General features: G+C 38.9%; 1 protein-coding gene across 2 annotated transcripts in view; it reads left to right on the top strand.

The window, feature by feature from the left end:
- Positions 1–19,941, top strand: part of CDHR2 (cadherin related family member 2) — a 69,095-nt gene that overhangs the window by 13,712 nt on the left and 35,442 nt on the right. For both annotated transcript variants that reach the window (XM_070738964.1, XM_070738965.1), the window contains 6 exons: positions 228–367; positions 7,662–7,715; positions 10,448–10,537; positions 13,670–13,759; positions 16,295–16,420; positions 18,627–18,770. In XM_070738964.1, the coding sequence (XP_070595065.1) occupies positions 228–367; positions 7,662–7,715; positions 10,448–10,537; positions 13,670–13,759; positions 16,295–16,420; positions 18,627–18,770 (644 nt within the window). The remainder of the gene's footprint in view (positions 1–227; positions 368–7,661; positions 7,716–10,447; positions 10,538–13,669; positions 13,760–16,294; positions 16,421–18,626; positions 18,771–19,941) is intronic.

Genomic DNA, 19,941 nt, shown 5'->3' with positions numbered 1-19,941 from the left:
GTCACTATTTTATGAGATGGGTGGCTATATTACTTAAAAAAATAAAATAAAATAGGAATCCAGAAACTATTCAGGTTTCTTTCAAAAGGTGTGATTTTAGGGAGATGACTAGGGGATTGGGGGGTGGGGGTGGAAGTCCCTGGCCATAAGGATTCCTTTAAAACCAGGTATCTCTCTGGTTCTTTCCTCTCACCTTCTCTGCTTCTGGTCCTCGTTTTTCATTGCAGGCACCTGGGTTTTTCAGCTGGTGGCAATTGATGCTGACAATGATACAATATACTATAGCATTGAGGGTGAAAATGCTTACTACTTCTCAGTTGAAAGTACAACAGGCAACGTGACACTGAAGCAACCTGTGGATTATGAGGTAAAGATATGAAGAGAAATAACTAGGGATGGGCAAAGTGGGATGACAACTCTGTCAACCATCTTCTGAGCAAGGGGTCACAATTGGGAGCGCCAATTCAGTCATTAAGTGAAATTATTGTTAAGTGAAAACGCAATTGTATTTAATATCTAACTTCAGCTTCCTTTCCTTTACGGACCTGCAAAAATCATTAATGTAAGGATTGGTCAAAAAGGAATTTATTTTTTGTCACTGTCATAACCGCAAACAAGTTGCTAAATAAGGACTACTTGTATTGCAAATGTGGCTTTCTCAATCTTTCCTTTGTAGCTGTGTAAATCAGAAACATGAGCATTGTGTTAAAGATCTTGCATTATTTCTAGCATTACTATGCTTTTTGTTGTTGTTGTTGCTTCTTAACTATCCCTGTAATGTAATGGAAACATAGGAAAGAGATGACCGTCTGCGAAAGTCAAATTTCCGCGAAGTAAAGATGCGGAAGTAAATACACCATTTTTGGCTATGGACAGTATTACAAGCCATCCCTTAACACTTTAAACCCCTAAATTACCATTTCCCATTCCCTTAACAACCATTTACTCACCATTATTACTGGTACTCACCATTGAATAAGACACTTAGTGATCTTGATATTTATAAACATAATTATTTATTAACAATAATTATGTTTTTTGTTATTTATTTGCAAAAATTATTAGTTTGGCGATGACGTATGATGTCATTGGGCGGGAAAAAACGTGGTATAGAAAAAAAACCCGTGAAGTGTTTTTTATTTAAATTTTTTTTTAACCGTGGTATAGGCTATTTGTGAAGTTCGAACCCGCGAAAATCAAGGGAACACTGTATATTCAGTATACTGTAAACCCCATTTTCATAATTTAATAAAGTAAGGGAGGGTGAACATTGGCTCGTGAAAAGTTACATGCCTTTAAAAAAAAAAAACCACCGCTCAATTGTTCTATTCCTCATATACAGTAGCAATTCAGTAGGAGATGCCATTGACAGGATCTATTTAGCTGTCCCCCTCAGAGCAAAGAAGGGACTTGGCTTCAGAGAGTGAGTGGAATCAGTCAATTTGTAAAAAGGAGACCACAGGGGAAATAAAAAAGGCAGAGGGAAACTGAGATTGTGACAAGAGCAGATGGAGAAAAATACTAGTGTTCAGCATGCTAATACTGGTATATCCTATGTCAAGATGTAGCTATATGCAAGTCATTTATTTTCAATATTTACAACTTTATAAATAATGGCATGTTTAATAATATATTGCATAAATTTTATTGCATTGAAAGAATACATTGTACCAAGGTAAATTATAACATTGCAATAAAAGGATTAAAAGAAAAAAAAACCTGAAGTACAGTACATGGACAAGACCTTTCTAACTCCCCCAAAAGTTGGATATTGTTGCAGGTTCCAGTCTGGGTCAATTTATAGAAGTTGAGAACTACAGGATGTGAAACAAATAGGGTAGCTATCAACTCCTATAAACACCTTTGCTTTCTTATTTTTAGGGATCCCTCTTTCTTACAACAAAATGGTTTCTTCTCCTTGTGCTTCATACTTCTGAATTTTCCACAACTCTGTCCATACATCTGCATTTGCTTTTAACTGCCCCTGAATTAGATATTAACTCATGTTAGCCCGAAACACTTCAATAGATCTTTCATGAATTCATCCAACCCCTTTAAAGCTATCGGAATTAGAGACTTATTATCAGATAATGAAGGAATGAATTCCACAAATTAACTACAGTGTGATTTCTTTTGTTCTAAAATACATCCCATCCAAATTAATTGGATGACCTCTGATCCTAATGTTCTGAGAGGAGAGAAAAATGTCCATTGTTTTTCTCTAGGTCATGCATGGAGTCACATACTTTGATTATATCCAAGTCATCCTATTCTGAGCTAAAACGCTTCAGATGTTCAATTTTTTTTTCGTGCAAGAAAAACATTCAGGCTCCCTGATCATTTGAGCTGCCCTTTTTGCAGCTCTATTACTGTATATCCTTTTTCAAATGTGCCAGAATTATGTACATTTATACCATATATTTATTTAAGGACATTATTCTCTTTGCAGTTTTTATTTACAACCCCTTTCTAATATGCCTGATGTGGAATTTGTCCCTTTTATATAAATTCTCGGTTATGACCCTAAGTAGTGTTGGCCGAACCGAACCTGCAAAGTTCGGGTTCGTACCGAACTTTGCACGGTTCGGCATACCGAACCTGAACCCGAATTTTCGCAAAAGTTCGGGTTCAGGTGCCGAACCCGAATTTTTTAAAAAATTCAGGTGCTGAACCCGAACTTCGTTGGGTTCACCCAATACTAACCCTAAGTACATTTACCTTGTTATTTACAGACAGCTCAGATACCACCAGTGCATTTGTGTAATTAAGAGTTTACTCCACTGTGTGTTCCTTTGCCTCATTTAAATTAAAATGCATTGTTTACTTGATTAATATTCATCTTTTTTTTCTTGGACTACCATTGCCTGCAATTTGCCCAAAATAGATATTAAGATGATTGGGCTAAAATTACCATGTTTCCCTGAAAATAAGACTGTCTTATATTTTTTTGTACCCTGAAATAAGTGCTTGGCCTTATTGCTGTGCACTTAGAAGCCCAACTGGGTTTATTATCAGGAGATGTCTTATTTTGGGGGAAAGAGAGTACAGTATTTATCTCCCACACGTATCGTTCTTCCTCCCCCTTTTTTTAATGGTGTTTTCACAAGATCTTCTACTGAATGGGAAGTAATCCGATTGACCCAGAATCAATTAAGACCCAAGGTACTAAAAATTTAGACTGTTGGTTGCTTTTTTGAATCTTTCTTCAATGACTGGTGGAGACTTGTTCTAGAAAAAAAGGAAAGATTGCCAAAAAAAGAGAGAAAGAAATTATAAATTATAAATGCCTTCAACTCGTTCAGGAATTAATACTTTACTAATAAAAGTATTTCTATGGGTTCTTTATCTACACTGGGATTTAAATGTTATTATGTTTTCATACTTTTCTAGTCTCAGTCTTCAATATATTTGTTTATTATTGATCTCCATATTTACTTTATCTTAAGCACTAGCATCTCCCTATGACCACTCTCTGTAGAGGTATACTTCAGAATTCAAAGTATTCTTTTAACATGTTGTTATCTTAGGTTGTGTTTTCAATTTCTTTTCTTTGCTGCTTCTGCTTTTGTGTTCCTGGTTGGACTTCTTGACTCTTTTTCTACTAGGTTACTCTCACTCTCACAATATTTAATTTTTCATTTGTAACCAGATGAACATTTACGGAGAGGGGCGGCATACAAATCTAATAAATAAAATAAATAAATAAATAAATCATCAACAGCATCTCGCTCAACTGATGAACATCATCATCAATAACTCCCCCATCATCAACAACTCCCTTGTCCCATCCCAATCTGGGTCAGAGACTTTCAGCACAAACATCCAAGAAACATTATAGTATCTCAGCTTATCCTCTATATATTGTAGACCAATGTTTCTCAGTCTGGGCCACCGTACGATGTGTGAGCATGCTAGCTGGGGACTTCTAGGAATTAAAGTCCACAGATCTTAAAATTGTAGATTACAGTATTTTATACACTATATGGTGTAAACTGGGAGCATAATGTCTTGCAGATGTTTTGGTCTTCTCTTTCTCTGTTTCCCAGGCCATTTTGAGATTTTGGAAGTTGTATCCCTGAATAATAACAAGGGTTTAAGTTACGCATTTGCACCAAAGGCAAATTCCTTGTGTGTCCAATCAGATTTGCCAAATAAATAATTCTATTCTATTCCATTCCATTCCATTCCATTCCACCCCATTAAATTCCATTCTATTCTTTATCCATACTGTACAATTTTTCTTATTTATAGGAAGAGCTGTAAACAAAGTAGAAATAACATATTAGTAATTAGTTATTAAGAACATAAGAAGAGCCATGCTGAATCAGGCCAAAGCCCATCGACTCCAGCATTCTGTGTCCCACAGTGGCCCACCAATTGTCCATGGGGATCTTGATCAGAAAGAGAAGGCAAAACCCTCCCTTTCCCTTGACCCCCAACAAATGGTACTCAAGTGAATCCTGCCTGCCTCCGCCAACATAGAGGTGGCACATGGACATCTGGAGTTATTGGAGTTTGCTGCTTTCATTTGTCTGCAAAATCTGGACTGAAAGAAAACTACTGGCTTAAATAAATCAGAGCATAATTGATTTATTAGACCTACTATATCTGGAATCATTTGCAGAAAAGGGAAGGGAGTAATAGACTGTGGATAGGGATGTAAATGATTCATAAATGAGGCATCTCAACTAATCTGTCCTTGGAGAAGAAGTATTAATAAGAGATGTGGTCTGGTTCATTTATCATTTCAAGTTATAATGTAATTTGTCTGTTCTGACTTAGTACTGCATGTGAATTAGGTTATATAAGGAGACAGACAGAACTTTATCAGCATCACATCTGTGTGACCTCCTTTGGTCCATTACTCCCTATATTGTCCATGGTTCATGGAAGAGTTGAGGGTGTTAAAAAGAATCAAGGGATGTCTAAAGTGCTACCTGGGGGTGAAATGGCCTATGAATCTGACATGTATGATTTATGTTGTGATTCCGTCTGAGGCTCTTCAGGGAACGGCTGAACCTCTGCCGGCTCCATGCTCAGAGGGGGAGGATGAGGAACAGGAGGAGGAGGCCCAGGCAGACGGGGAGGAGGAATATCAGGCCGAGGGAGAAGGAGAACAGCCTGAGTCCCCCGGGGTGGAGCTCTCCCCAGCAAGCAGCCTGGAGTCCTTAGATGAAAATGCACAAGCCATCCTCGATCTCAGGCAGAGAAGAGCAGCACAACGAAGGGGACAATTAGCCAGGTATTTCCAGCCCTAAATAGGCAACAGCTGGGTTTGGGTGTGGTTCTCCCCAGAAAGGCTGAAAAGGCAGACCCACCCTTCCTGTATTGTGGAGTATTATCTTTGGGAGTCCTGGGACCTGGCTGTGATCTTTGGTGTCTCTGATTCTGGCTTGTGGCCTTGAAGGCTGAAACCTTGGGGGGGAAGGCGTGGGTCTTATTCTCTACAGTGGTGTGTGTGCCAGCAAGAAGTCTGCTGTATTGTCTGCCCGTCAGGACTCTGCTGTGAAGCCTCATAGCCTGTCTGTTGGGAAGAACAGGTTTTTCTCTGTGTTTATTTTTCAAACTATAAAGTGCCTTTGCTTTTACCAGCGTGTCTGGCTGCTTTTTTCAGTTGGTGTTGAAGTCTGGGGGCACCCAGACAGAACAATTTAGAACAGCAATTAAGGCATCGTTTGTGGCAACAAGAGCAGCAAAGTGTCAATACTTCTTCATTCTTATTGAACAACTGCAGAAGGCACCTGGCTGCCCTGTTTAAGATTACCCAGACCCTTCTAGGAAAGGGGAGGAGGGCAGAGGTCTACTTCCAAGGCCACACAGAGTAATTTTCTATGCATCTGGCAGATAAAATCATTCAGATCTATTCTCAATTGGGTGTCAAACATGGGACAAATCCTGCGGAGATGTTCAGAGAGTGAACCTATTCGATTACTTAGAAGCAGATGTGAAAAAATTGACATGGTGCTTCAGATTGCAAATGTCACCAGATATGAACTAGATCTATGTTCTCTTGTTTGGTAAAGACCAGGGGTAGGCAAAATTGGCTCTTCTGTGACTTGTGGACTTCAACTCCCAGAATTCCTGAGCCAATCATGCTAGCTCAGGAATTCTGGGAGTGGAAATCTATGTGTCATAGAAGGGCCTACCTTCGGTCAAGACTGTTTGGGAGAAGACATTTCGATCAGAGGTGGGTTCCTCCCAATTCGGACTGGTTTGCCCCAACTGGTAGCAAATCACTAGTGACATCATGATGACATCACAGAACTGGTTCGGTCAGTGCCGGTCCGTGGGCACCATCTATTTTGGGGAATTTTAAAAAATGAATTCATTCATTCATTCATTTGCATTTTTTCCACGGGGTTTCTTTCTTCTGTGCCTGCGTAGAAGCTGATTTTCTGGCACTGCATATGTGTTGCTATCTTGTTTTGGGCTTTTTGGGGGGAGAGGGGCATTTTTTCGGCATTGCATGGCCAGGAGGTATGGCCATGTCCCACAGGAGGAAACAAACCGGCAGCGAGGTAAGTTAGAATCCACCCCTGATTTTGGTGAATGTCTATGAAGATTTTCAATCATCCATTCAATCATCATAGTTGTTCCACAGGTGTTTTTTTCCAAATGGCAACTGGACTTCCTTAGGTTTTTTTTCCCTTTGAAAACATTTTGCTTCTCATCCAAGAAGTTTCTTCTGTTGTTTTGATAATCAGGCTGTAAATCATGAGTGCTGGTACATCCCTTGTCCTAAATTTGTTGGAGGCAATCTCCTATTCACCCTAATAGAACTAAAGAAGCTCCTTGGATGAGAAGCAAAACATTTTCAAAGGAAAAGAAACAAAGAAAGTCCAGTTGCCATTTGGAATAAAGCACCTTTTTGGGGGACATGACTTGTGGTAAGTTGACTTTGCTCAACGTACCACAGAAGGGGACCCAGAAGCTTCAGCTGAGGAAGAATGTGTCTATGGCAGCAATTTTGAGTGCCCCAAGGATGGGCATGAACAGCTTTTATTAATACAGGTAGTGCTTGACTTACAACCACGATTGAGCCCAACATTTCTTTTGCTAAATGGGACATTTGTTAAGTGAATTATGCTCCATTTTACAACTTTTCTTGCCACAGTTTTTAAGTGAATCATTGTAGTCGTTAAGTTAGTAGCACAGTTGTTAAACGAATCTGGCTTCCCCATTGACTTTATTTATTTATTTTATTTTATTTATTTATTGGATTTGTATGCCGCCCCTCTCCGCAGGCTCGGGGCAGCTAACAACAGTAATAAAACAGTGTATAACAATAATCCAATACTAAAAACAGTTAAAAACCCATTATATAAAAACCAATCATACATACAGACATACCATGCATAAAATTTTAAAGGCCTAGGGGGAGTGTGTGAAAAACCGTCATAAGTCATTTTTTTTCAGCGCTGTTATAACTGTAAACACTCACTAAATCAACTGTGGAGGACTACCAGTATATTGATATGATTTCTATGTTTTTCTGTGTTTATTTATTTATGAAATTTATATGCTGCCCATCTCACTCTAAAAAGCAATGAGATTGACAGCAAGTAAGTACAACTTATTCATCAACCAGATTGAAACCAAAGTATGATCACCATGTTGGCATATCATTATTAAAGTACTTCCGCTTTGCACTTTATTTTCAGCGAACAAAAGTTATCCTGCTCAATGTGAAAGCAACAGACAAGATCACTGTACCAGTAAGTAAAATGAGAAAGTGTTGGGAGAAAGAAAAATCTGGAGGGATACATGGGACACATAGAATCCCTATGGAAGCGGCCTATGATGGGGAATAGAGCGACGGGGTGTATTTGCTAGCCCAGGGCTCAGATAGGAGCTAGAGCAGGAGTCTTGAAGCTTTGCTTGGCTGGGGAATTCTGGGAGCTGAAGTCCACCAGGCTTAAAGTTGCCAAGGTTGGAGACCCCTGAGCTAGAGCACAGTTTGAGCAAGCTACGGTTTGACTAAAGCCAGTTATAACATTGAGAAACATAGAAACATAGAAACATAGAAACATAGAAAAGGGAGGTAGGCAGGGGGAGAGAAGGAAAAAGAAGGTAGATGATGATGATGATGATGATGATGATTATTATTATTATTATTTATTAGATTTGTATACAGCCCCTCTCCGTAGACTCGGGGCGGCTTATAGTAATGATAAAAACAATATATAATGACAAATCTAAATGTTAGAATCTAAAATAACAATAATGCATTTAAAAAGTCTAAAAAACAAGAAACCCCAATATATATATATATATATATATATATTAAAAACATACATACAGTCATATCATACACAAAGAACTACATAGGCAGGGGGAGATGTTTCAGTTCCCCCACGCCTGACGACAGAGGTGGGTTTTAAGGAGTTTACGAAAGGCAAGGAGGGTGGGGGCAGTTCTAATCTCTGGAGGGAACTGGTTCCAGAGGGTTGGAGCCACCACAGAGAAGGCTCTTCCTCTGGGTCCTGCCAAACGACATTATTTAATTGACAGGACCCGGAGGAGACCATCTCTGTGGGACCTAACCGGTCACTGGGATTCATGCGGCAGAAGGCGGTCTCGTAGATACCCTGGTCCGGTACCATGAAGGTCTTTATTGGTGATGACCAACACTTTGAATTGTGACCGGAAACTGATCGGCAACCAATGCAGACTGCAGAGTGTTGGGGTAACATGGGCATATTTTGGAAAGCCCATGATTGCTCTCGCAGCTGCATTCTGCACGATCTGAAGTTTCTGAACACTCTTCAAAGGTAGCCCCATGTAGAGAGTGTTACAGTAGTCGAGCCTCGAGGTAATGAGGGCATGAGTGACTGTGAGCAGTGACTCCCGGTCCAAATAGGGCCACAACTGGTGTACCAGGTGAACCTGGGCAAACGCCCCCCTCGCCACAGCTGAAAGATGTTTCTCTAATGTGAGCTGTGGATCAAGGAGGACACCCAAGTTGCGGACCCTCTCCGAGGGGGTCAATAATCCCCCCCCAGGGTGATGGATAGACAGATGGAATTGTCCTTGGGAGGCAAAACCCACAGCCACTCCGTCTTATCAGGGTTGAGTTTGAGTCTGTTGACACCCATCCAGAAAGAGGAGAAGGTAGATAGAGAGGGGATTGTGGAGAAAAGAAAGAAACAGACTGATCAATAGCAGCGAGACTACAGGTGAAAAAAAATAGAATATTGTGCCGAAGTTCATTTATTTCAGTAATGCAACTTAAAAGGTGAAAAGTAGTACCGGTATATGAGAGAGACTCATTACATGCAAAGCAAGATAGTTCAAGCCATTTGTCATAATTGTGATACAGCTCAAATCCACCATCTCAGAAGATTAGAATATTACATGTGATCAATAAAACAAGGATTGTACATAGAACAATATTGGACCTCTGAAAAGTATACGCATGCACATGTACTCAGAAACTTGGTTTGGGCCCCTTCTGCAGCAATTACTGTCTCAATGTGGTGTGGCATGGAAGCTATCAATCAGCCTGTGGCACTGTTGAAGTGTTATGGCAGAACAGGAAACTTCAATAGTGGCCTTAAGCTCTTCTGCATTGTTTAGTCTCATGTCTCTCATCTTTCTCTTGGCAATGCCCCATAGATTCTCAATGGGGTTCAGGTCAGGCAGGTTTGCTGGCCAGTCAAGCACAGTAATCCCACGGGCATTGAACCAGGTTTTGGTGCTTTTGGAACTGTGGGCAGATGCCAAGTCCTGCTGGAAAATGGAGTCAGCATCCCCATAAAACTTGGTGCGGAAGGAAGCATGAAGTGCTCCAAAATCTCCTGGTAGACAGTTGTGTTGACCCTGGATTTAATGAAGCCCAGTGGACACGGCTCCCCAAATCGCCACAGACTGTGCAAACTTCACACTAGACTTCAAGCATCTTGCAGCGTGTGCCTCCCCATTCTTCCTCCATACCCTGGTCCTTGGTTTCCAAATGAGAGGCAAAAGTTTCTATATCAATATACAGGAATTTTGATTGGAAAATGTGTGTATTATTCTTAAGGTATCTGTATTGATGTATGTGTATGAAAATGTGGAGAAAATAATTAAAAAAATATTTTTTTAAAAGATAAAAGCCTCCACGCAACTCCGCTAGAGAACCAGACGTAAAACCAAATGTAACAGCTGTGCTGAAAACATTTCTGTGGTTGCACTTTTTCTCATCCATTAACTTGCTGAGCTGCAACTGCTATTGTTGATTACGATGACAGTGATGGTTACATTTTTATATGCTGACTACTGGAGTTTTGCCTTTTATTTTGTTGACTAATAGAGTTTCAAGTCTTATACTTTTGGGTTCAGGGTTTAATCTGCCTTGTATATGGATTATCATATCTCTACAGCCCTTTTCTACTCATGAATGCTGAAGCCCTTCTGTTTAGTCTCTTCTACGATTAGTTTTCAACCTCCTCGTTCTTTTTATCAACAGATCTTTACAAAAATCTCTATCATTATAAAAGACCGGAATGACAACAAACCAATATTCCAGAATGAACCTTATCTGACAGATGTCCTTGAGGTATCTAATTATTTTCTGCTCATGTTTATTCTAGAAAGGGTGGGACTGTGTGTCCCATACAAATACTCCTCAAATTACAATGGTAATTGGGACCAGAATATCCAAAACTAAGTGATGTAATCATAACGTAAAAAGCCGGGGTGGCGCAGCAGGTAGAGTGCTGTACTGCAGGCCACTGAAGCTGACTTGTAGATCTGAAGGTCAGCGGTTCAAATCTTATCACTGGCTCAAGGTTGACTCAGCCTTCCATCCTTCCGAGGTGGGTAAAATGAGGACCCAGATTGTGGGGGCAATAGGCTGGCTCTGTTAAAAAGTGCTATTGCTAACATATTGTAAGCCGCCCTGAGTCTAAGGAGAAGGGCAGCATAAAAATTGAATGAATGAATGAATGAATGAATGAATAAATAAATAAATAAGATATGACCTCGTTACTTAATAGAGGCTGTTCTGAAAATCCCTTTTGCCATTGTTAACTGAATCCTACTAGTTGTTAAGTGAGGACACAGACTGTTCCCAGCTTGGGCCCTCCCATCCGGATCCTTGGAAAAGGAAGGCTCTCCATCCTCTGCCTCCTCTTCAAGCCCCCCCCCAGCCCACAACCACCTGGCCCTCCCCCACATATCTCCCCTGCTGGCTTTGCACTTGGTTTTGCCTGCTGCTTTATATGGGGTTTTCCTTTGAGGTTTTGGAGCCTTCCAAAGCCATGCAAAATTAGAAATGAAGATAGGGGAGACGGAGGAATGGAATTGGGCATTCCTGGGGTTGTAAGTGCAGGTGGGCTGCCAAAGGTCAGAATTTTGATTACATCACTATTTGTGTGCTGCAGCAGCTGTACCTTTGGGGGACCAGACATAACTACCATTCATTCAAGATCCCCATAACTTCTAAATCACCTCTATTATAATAGAAATATTGTTAACTGAGAATTATAAACACACTAAATACGGTATATTTTTTTTAAAAGTAGCCCTGTACAACGATTGGCAAAAGTTAATCATGGAAACAATGACGATCAGGGCTGTGTATGTTTTGAAAAGGAGTTCAGAGAAATTCTGCATAGCTCACCCCAAGCGTGCATACAGGACCCCCCTGCCACTCATTGAAAAAGCTTCTGTTGTATTCAATTTCTGTGGGAACTAAAAAAGGGGGGATTAACCTGTCACAACTGCAAGGACATTATATCATTTGGATACCTACCTTACATTTGAGAAACAACTTCTGTATTCAACTCTGTCCATTTGTTTAATTTTTATTAATATTGACTATTTCTCCATTGCTTATTTGACCCCTATGACAATCATTAAGTGCAGTACCCCATGATTCTTGACAAATAATCTATATTTTTTTATGTACACTGAGAGCATCTGCACCAAAGACAAATTCATTGTGTGTCCAATCACACTCGGCCAATAAAATTCTATTCTATTCTATTCTATTCTATTCTGCCACAAAATTTCATTCTTAGTGGACTCCTTTCTAACATAGTACTGTATATGCTAGTCACTATGGCTACTGTTAAAACAAGGAATGAATGAAGCTACTTCAGTATGGGAATAAGAAAAATGAGGAAAAACTGCTGTTTTAAATAGAGAGTTTAAGAACTTGTTGATGAAAAAAGTAATAATTTAAAAGCAGCAGGAGATTTAGTAGATGCAAGTTGGCAATGGTATTTACAGTAGATAATGATAAAGCCTAAACTGGCGATATGTTAAATCTGTGTCACGCAGCATGATATGAATATTTAAAGCAGCTTAGACAGAAACCTTCATTGCCATGTCATTGGCAATTCTCCCCACCCCACCTCTGCCTAATTGCTATCAAAATAATGGATTTTTGATATGAATGCAGCCAATTAAGGAAGGTTTAATCCCCTTTTTCCTATGTATTGCAACCCCAATTGGTATAAAATAATTTAATTATCATTTAATTAAATAGTAATTAATAAAGCTATACATTATTTTGTGCTCTGTAATTTAAACACAATGATTAATTAGCCTGTTTTTCTCTGACATTTTGATCTTACCTCATTCCTTAGACGTTACTTCAAGTTTACTAAGTCTGCACTACTATTACTACTAGTTTTTTCTCATCGTTCCTATCACCCATTTCCTCCCACTTATGACTGTAACTTGTTGCTTGTATCCTTACGATTTTTTTCAATAATGATTGTTTCTTCATTGCTTATTTGACCCCTATGACAATCATTAAGTGTTGTACCACATGATTCTTGACAAATATATATTTTCTTTTATGTACACCGAGAGAGAAATTCTCTTGGCCAATAAAATTATTCTGTTCTGTTCTGTTCTATTCTATTCTATTCTATTCTTCAACATGTAGAATGTTAGCCTTTGCATATTAGACTAAACAAACCTGAATGCTCTTTAACAGTAGTGAAAGTCGCTTGTTTTCTCTAGCACATCATTACTGGATTGAGACACAGAATGAGATGTTAGCCCTCATACAGTGCTTTTTGTGTCCGAGGGAAATAGCCACAAATTACAAAAGTTCTACCTTTCAGAAACAGAGGGCTGTAACTCCTCAGTTGAAAACTCTTGGCTGAGTTTTCAGTAGGTTGCAGTTCTTCATATCTTCAGGACATAATGACTCACATACATGGAAAAAGCTAAGGAAGAACACCTTAACTTCTAGCTTTGCCATTCTTTTTTAATTGAAATGATCGGATTGACCTTATTAGATAATTTTTAATATAACTATGCTCATTTCCAAGTTAGTCCAGAGAAAGTACAGTACTTTGGATTTTACAATACCTCCTTCCTATTGATTAAAGCAGCCCAATTGTCTTAAAGCACTCAACACCATTGTTTGCACTGAATGAAATCCTTTAAGTAGGGGAATCTTTTTTTGAGGTTCACTTTGTTGAATCAAAGCAGAAAGGTGTTGACCTTGTGTGAGGTGCAAGACAATTCAATTCAATTCAATTCAATTTATTAGATTTGTATGCCGCCCCTCTCCGAAGATTATTATTCAGAATAATTTTCAAAGCATGTTTGGTTCTGTTAAATAATTTGCATATTAGCTTTGGATGCTATACGTAGCTTCTGTTGCTTTCCTTCAACTCATTCTAAGCTTCAAGTCTGCAAACTTATTAACTGATTAACTTTGTTCCAGAACACAGCAATTGGTACCCCAATCTATAATGTGATTGCTGTGGATATTGACAGTGACAATGCTGGACGGGTATCCTATGACATCATAGAGGTGAGTGGAACCCCACAGTCACACCAAGGGGAGAATGCTGTACGCAATATATATAGTGAATCTTGGCAGATGCCATGTGAGGTACAAATCCTATTCAAGGTTGTCCATTGTTGGCATGGTAATTTAAAACCTGGTACTTTTGGGTAGGGTCATTTATACACGTCTTACACATATGGGCATTCAGCAACCCATTTCCATTGAGAAAAACTGTCAAACTGTAGATCACATTGTAGCCAGTTTATGAGCTGAGGGCATATACTAGTCCAATATCTGATTATTTTTTTAACATAAACAAAGCTACACTTCAATGGTTAGATTACCTACAGATTTGGTGTCTGAATTTAGATTTTTAAAAAAAATATACATATTGTATTGTGTTTTGTTTAATCCAGGTGAAATGTTAATAATAATAATAATAATAATAACAACAACAACAACAACAACAACAACAACCTCAAGGTTCGACTACTGCAACACTCTTTACATGGGACGACCTTTGAAGAGTGTTCGGAAACTTCAGATTGTGCAGAATGCAGCCGCAAGAGCAATCATGGGCCTCCCCAGTTATACCCATGTCTCAACAACACTCCAGGGCCTGCTCTGGCTGCCGATCAATTTCTGGTTACAATTCAAAGCGTTGGTTATGACCTATAAAGCCCTACATGGCATCGGACCAGAATACCTCTGAGACCACCTTCTTCCGCACGAATCCCAGCGGCTGATTAGGTCCCACAGAGTTGGTCTTCTTTGGGTCCCGTCGACTAAACAATGTCGTCTGGCGGGACCCAGGGGAAGAGCCTTCTCTGTGGTGGCCCGAGCCCTCTGGAATCAACTCCCCCCAGAGATTAGGACTTCCCCCCCTCCTCACCTTTCGTAAATTATTAAAAACTCATCTTTGCCGCCAGGCATGGGGAAACTAACACCCCCCCCCCAAATTGTCAAGGTTGGTGTATGGTTTGATTGGGTTGTGTGATTATTTTATTTTATTATAAGGGTTTTAAATTGTATTTTTAAAATTGGATTTGTACACTGTTTATGCTGTTGTGAGCTGCCCCGAGTCCTTGGAGAGGGGTGGCATACAAATCTAATAAATTATTATTATTATTAATAATAATAATAATAATAATTTATTAGATTTGTATGCCGCCCCTCTCTGAAGACTCAGGGTGGCTCACAGCAACAATAAATAATGTACAACAAATCCAATAATTAAAACTATGACTTAAAACCCTCTATCATTAAAAAACAGACAATACTACTCAGTCATAACCATACATAAATCTTACTAGCCAAGGGATACATCAATTACTCCATGCCTGGCAACATAGGTGGGTTTTCAGAGTCTTGCGGAAGGCAATTGTGGGGGCAGTTCGAATCTCTGGGGGGGTTGATTCCAGAGAGCCGGGGCCGCCACAGAGAAGGCTCTTCTCCTGGGTCCTGCTGGGTCATATATTTTGCAAATCTATGTATGATATGCCATATGCCAAATAGATAGTAGTTATAGATATACGGTAGATAGATAGATAGATAGATAGATAGATAGATAGATAGATAGATAGATAGATAGATAGATAGATGATGGGTGGATGGATATGATATGCCATATGCCAAATAGTTATAAATAGTGATAGAAAGACAGACAGACAGACAGACAGACAGACAGATAGATGAATAAATTCAGATTAACAAAGTTGGAAGGGACTTTGCAGGTCATTTTATCCAACCCCCTACCTTAGCAGGAGACCCTACATCTGCCTCTACCTAAGATCAAACTCACAACCTCCTGATTGTGAGGCAAGAGCTTCCACCTCTAGGCCACAGCAGATAGAAGTAAAAAGAGTCCCATGTAAAAAGTGTACTGTATCAAGGCCATTTAAAGATATCAGGTTAATTTACACAATTTATATAATCGTATTGGAGAATTTTGGTTAATATCTCTCTGTGAATTTGCATTACTAAAAACGGAAGTCAAAAGAAATTCCATATAGTACAAGAATTTCAAAAGTTAGTTGGAACTGAAAATGAATGCAGATTGCAAATAGAATCTTGACATCTTGCTAGTTCTCGTCTTTCAACCACAATTGGGATCAAAATTTCTGTTGCTAAGCGAAGCAGTTTTTAAGTGAGTCCCTCATACTTTTACACCCTTTTCTGCCATGGTTGTTAAGCAAATCATTACAGGTGCTAAGTAAATCACACAGTCGATATTTGAATCCAGCTTCCCGAGTTGACTTTGTTTGTTGGAAACCAACTGGGTAGGTTGAAATGGTAATCACATGGCCCTGGGGTGCTGCAACCATTGCTACTAGATGTTGTACACATTTCTATATAAGCTGAGAATTCATCTGACCACTGGTGAAGGTTACTTTACTGGTTGAGTCTGTCTGTTATAAATAGGTATATTTCCCCTCTACCATCAACTAATTTGTAATATCTTCAGGACTTGCCACCAAATCATCCTTGAGGAAATTTGTATTTAGGCAAAGTTTTGTGTTTTGTTACTGCTCATGTTTCTACCATGTGACTCCTTTGCAGGTCATTCCAAACAATGCAGAGAATCGCCATCTTTTTAACATTCTGCAAAATGGCACGGTGGTGTTGAATGGCTCCCTCAGTTACAACAATAAGAGCACTTTCTATCGAATCAAGATCTTTGCTACGGTGAGGATTCAGAGGGAGAGAAGGGATGGTAATCTCATTTATGTGGAGAGGAAAAACTAGGTGCTTAATTGCTACGGATAAGGCGCTGTGCCTAGCAGCTTTCAACTGGGTTCTTTGACAAGGATTATTACTGGTGTTCCAATAGTTAGCCCGTGAGTGTGCTAAAACAGCAACTCCTAGAATTCACATGTTAGCATGGGGTTATAGTCCCAACATTTTTTGGTGAAAACTAGATAGGGGATTCCAGCATGAGTATTTCCATCTTCCTTGTATGTCTTGAGCAGGTTGATGGCGATGTGATTAACAGTAGGGCAAGAACTAGATGGGATTATGTAGTTTTGTTAAGGATTCTGTCCGTAATTCAGATCCTAAATAAACGAAATCAAATTAGGAAGCAGTGGAAAGCCCCTGTTGTAACTGAGGCTGTCCTTCTTCCTCCTTGTTTGGATCTGCACCATGGCCCACTCAACAATAACTAAGCAGGTGCTTAGAGTGCAGAATCCCGAGGAGCTTTTCACCAACCTGGAGCACATCAGGAAGAGCTCTTTCCTCCTTCAATGCATCAATAACTGAACACAGCAGTTCAGGGATTGTTATTAAAATCATCCGTCTTGAGAAAACCAGGCACGACATTGATCACATCAGCAGGAAATAATGGTTCTCAGCCATTGTGTTAGTCCTTTATGTCACAAAATATCATGGCGCCCATTTGAAAAGCACAAAGTTGTAGATCATCATGGAATATTTAGGTAAGGGGTTGGTTCTGGATTTGGTCTATGCTGCCATTTGATGAATTCCAGATTTACAGGTTGCTAAAGAGTTCTTGAAAAGTCTGCAATGACTTTAGAAAAAGTTTAGGAATGAGATGCACGGTACATTGTAAATAACTATCTCTTTATCGGTAGCTGCTTCAATTCAAACATTGCCGTTTTGGTTTAAAAAAAAAAAACTTTTAAAACTACATGAACCATTTCTTCCTTTTGGTTGTCCCTCCCCTCACAAGCACCTTTCGGAGAGATAGATTCCCAATTATTGTTGCCTTGCATTGACTGGGTTGATTAAAAATCTAGACAAATATATATAATGCTGCATTTTAATTTAACTACATTTTAAGAGGAGTAATATCCTACATAGGATAAAGGTTTTAGAGAAACTATGCTTTTTAAAAAAAATAACATTTATTTATTTATTTATATTTATTTATTTATTTATTTATTAGATTTTTATGCCGCCCCTCTCCGAAGACTCGGAGAGAGGAAAACCTAATCTCTCTCTGTCTCTCTGTCTCTCTCTCCCGTCATATACATACATACATACATACATACATACATACATACATACATACATATGAATGATTCAACACAAAAAATAAGTAACCCTTCCCTGGTACAGAGCTGAAGGGATTGGATACTGTAGCCTAGAGGTTAATTCTCTGCCTTACAAGGCAAAGGTTTGCAGGTTCAAGTCCCAGTGAGGGTATGGCTAGCTGATGAGGCCAAAATAAGGCTGAAATAGATCTATCCTAGTCTCCCTTAATTTTCAAATTCAGCAAAAACATGTGACATATATATATATTAAGTTGTTTGGAGAGAAAAAAAGAGGAAGGAACAGAGAAAACAAATACATAAACACTTTCACATAAGATCAATTAATTGTCCTTTCTAATTAAGTTACCTACATGAATAGCCTTGTTAAGTAAGTCGGAGAAAGAATGTCTTTCAATTCTTGATCTAGAACAGGGCTGTCAAATTCCAATACATCATGGGACACTGCCTTGACGATATGAGTTTGACACCCCAGTCTAGATGATTCCGAGAGATGAATTGAGATGAACGCTTCCACATTTATATAATGCTAGCAAACACCAATCTTTTATTTTTTTCTAAAACCAGTGTTTTAGATAGGCAATCAAAAAACTGTTTAAAAAATCCCTCCATCACCTTCAGTTCTAAGTTTACTATTCAGAACAATTAACCTATTTCAATTAGATGCAACACTATGAAAGAACAGCTTTAGATGTCGGTATTTATTCAGGAAAAAAGTCAGAATAGGTGTTTTTCAAGAATCTTTTTTTCATGGAAATGCAATCTCCTAGATGTGCTAGGTTTGTTTTCGGTTACATCAAAATACAAGGATTCATCACAGGGCTACCATAGATAGGTAAAATGTCAATTCAAATGACTTACGTTGCTTCTGTGTCTTCTAGGACAATGGAGGATGGTTGAATGGTTCTTTTATCTACCAGAACAATACAGCTTATATATCTGTGACCATTATTGATGTTCCAGATCTGGATCCACAGTTTTTTGGAGCACCATATGTGGCCTCGGTGCCAGAGAACTGCCCTTTGGTAAGAATCTTCTCACCTGTATACGAGAAAATCTGGCTTTCAAATCTTAAAGCTTCAAAATTTCCTACTAAATCCATGTGGGAGCTAAGCATAGTAAAATCACAGGATGGCATTAAATTTAAAATACGAACAGAGGTATAATATCTAAAGCCTAAATAATCCGAAGACATTTCCTTCATAAATTCCTCAGTAGGTAGCTCCAAAATTGCCATTGAAAAGATTCTGTCTTTTATTTTTTTTAAAAGATTCTGTTTTAACTTCTAGAGGTGAGATTTTTCTCCCCTTCAAAATCAGAAATCATTGGCAGGTTGATTCAGAAAGTGGTCTTTCCATTTAATTTATTTTTAATTTCATTAATTTTTTTATTATTATTATATGCCGCCCAATTCCATAGGACTCAGGGGTTGGGAGCAATTTGTTTTCCTGTGAACAGCAAAGCACTTTCATGCATGAAATGTCTTTGGATATTAGTAGTTTGGGTCATTAATTATGTTGCTTGTTCGAGCTCCAAACTTGACAATTTGGTTGCAAATGTTTTGTCCCCATTTAAGAAGACATCTTCAGTGCATTTTGGTCTGTGTATAGTTGCAAACACCTTATGTCATGTATAGTTGCAAGCACCTTAAGAAGTTGCATACAAGAGCCACATGAATGCCCCCACGTGCTGTCAAACACCTTTTTACCTTATATCTAAAGCTCTGTACATATAGCTCATCTGTCTGGAAGCCACAGTCCATATCGGACATAATGTTACAGTCCAGCGCTGAAGCCCCAAATAATTACTGCAACACACACAAACTTACAAACATGGTTTGTTTTTAGAAATTAAATGCAGAGATTCCTAATAGACCATATATATTATGTGACACAGAGAAACAACAAACTAGTCCGGATGTATACATGGTGAGAAAAATGAATCTTGCACATTTACTAGATGGAAGGCATAAGGAAACAAAGCTGTTACAGAAGCTGGAAGTCCTTGTGAAACAGAAACAGATTGTAAAGTGGGTTTTTAACAAGGCTTTGAGCTCTAAGCACATAGCGCAGCATCCTGAATAAATTGTCCCCTGGAGATCAAGACAGAATTGCTTTTTTAGACACCTGAAATTATTTTCCTGAACAGCAATGATCTATCTAGAACAGTGATTTTCAACCTGTTTTGAGCCGCGGC

This window comes from Erythrolamprus reginae, chromosome 2, assembly GCF_031021105.1.
Source record: "Erythrolamprus reginae isolate rEryReg1 chromosome 2, rEryReg1.hap1, whole genome shotgun sequence".
Taxonomy (NCBI): domain Eukaryota; kingdom Metazoa; phylum Chordata; class Lepidosauria; order Squamata; family Dipsadidae; genus Erythrolamprus; species Erythrolamprus reginae.
The sequence above is the reverse complement of the archived record's forward strand: the minus strand, read 5'-3'. Positions and strand labels throughout refer to the sequence as shown.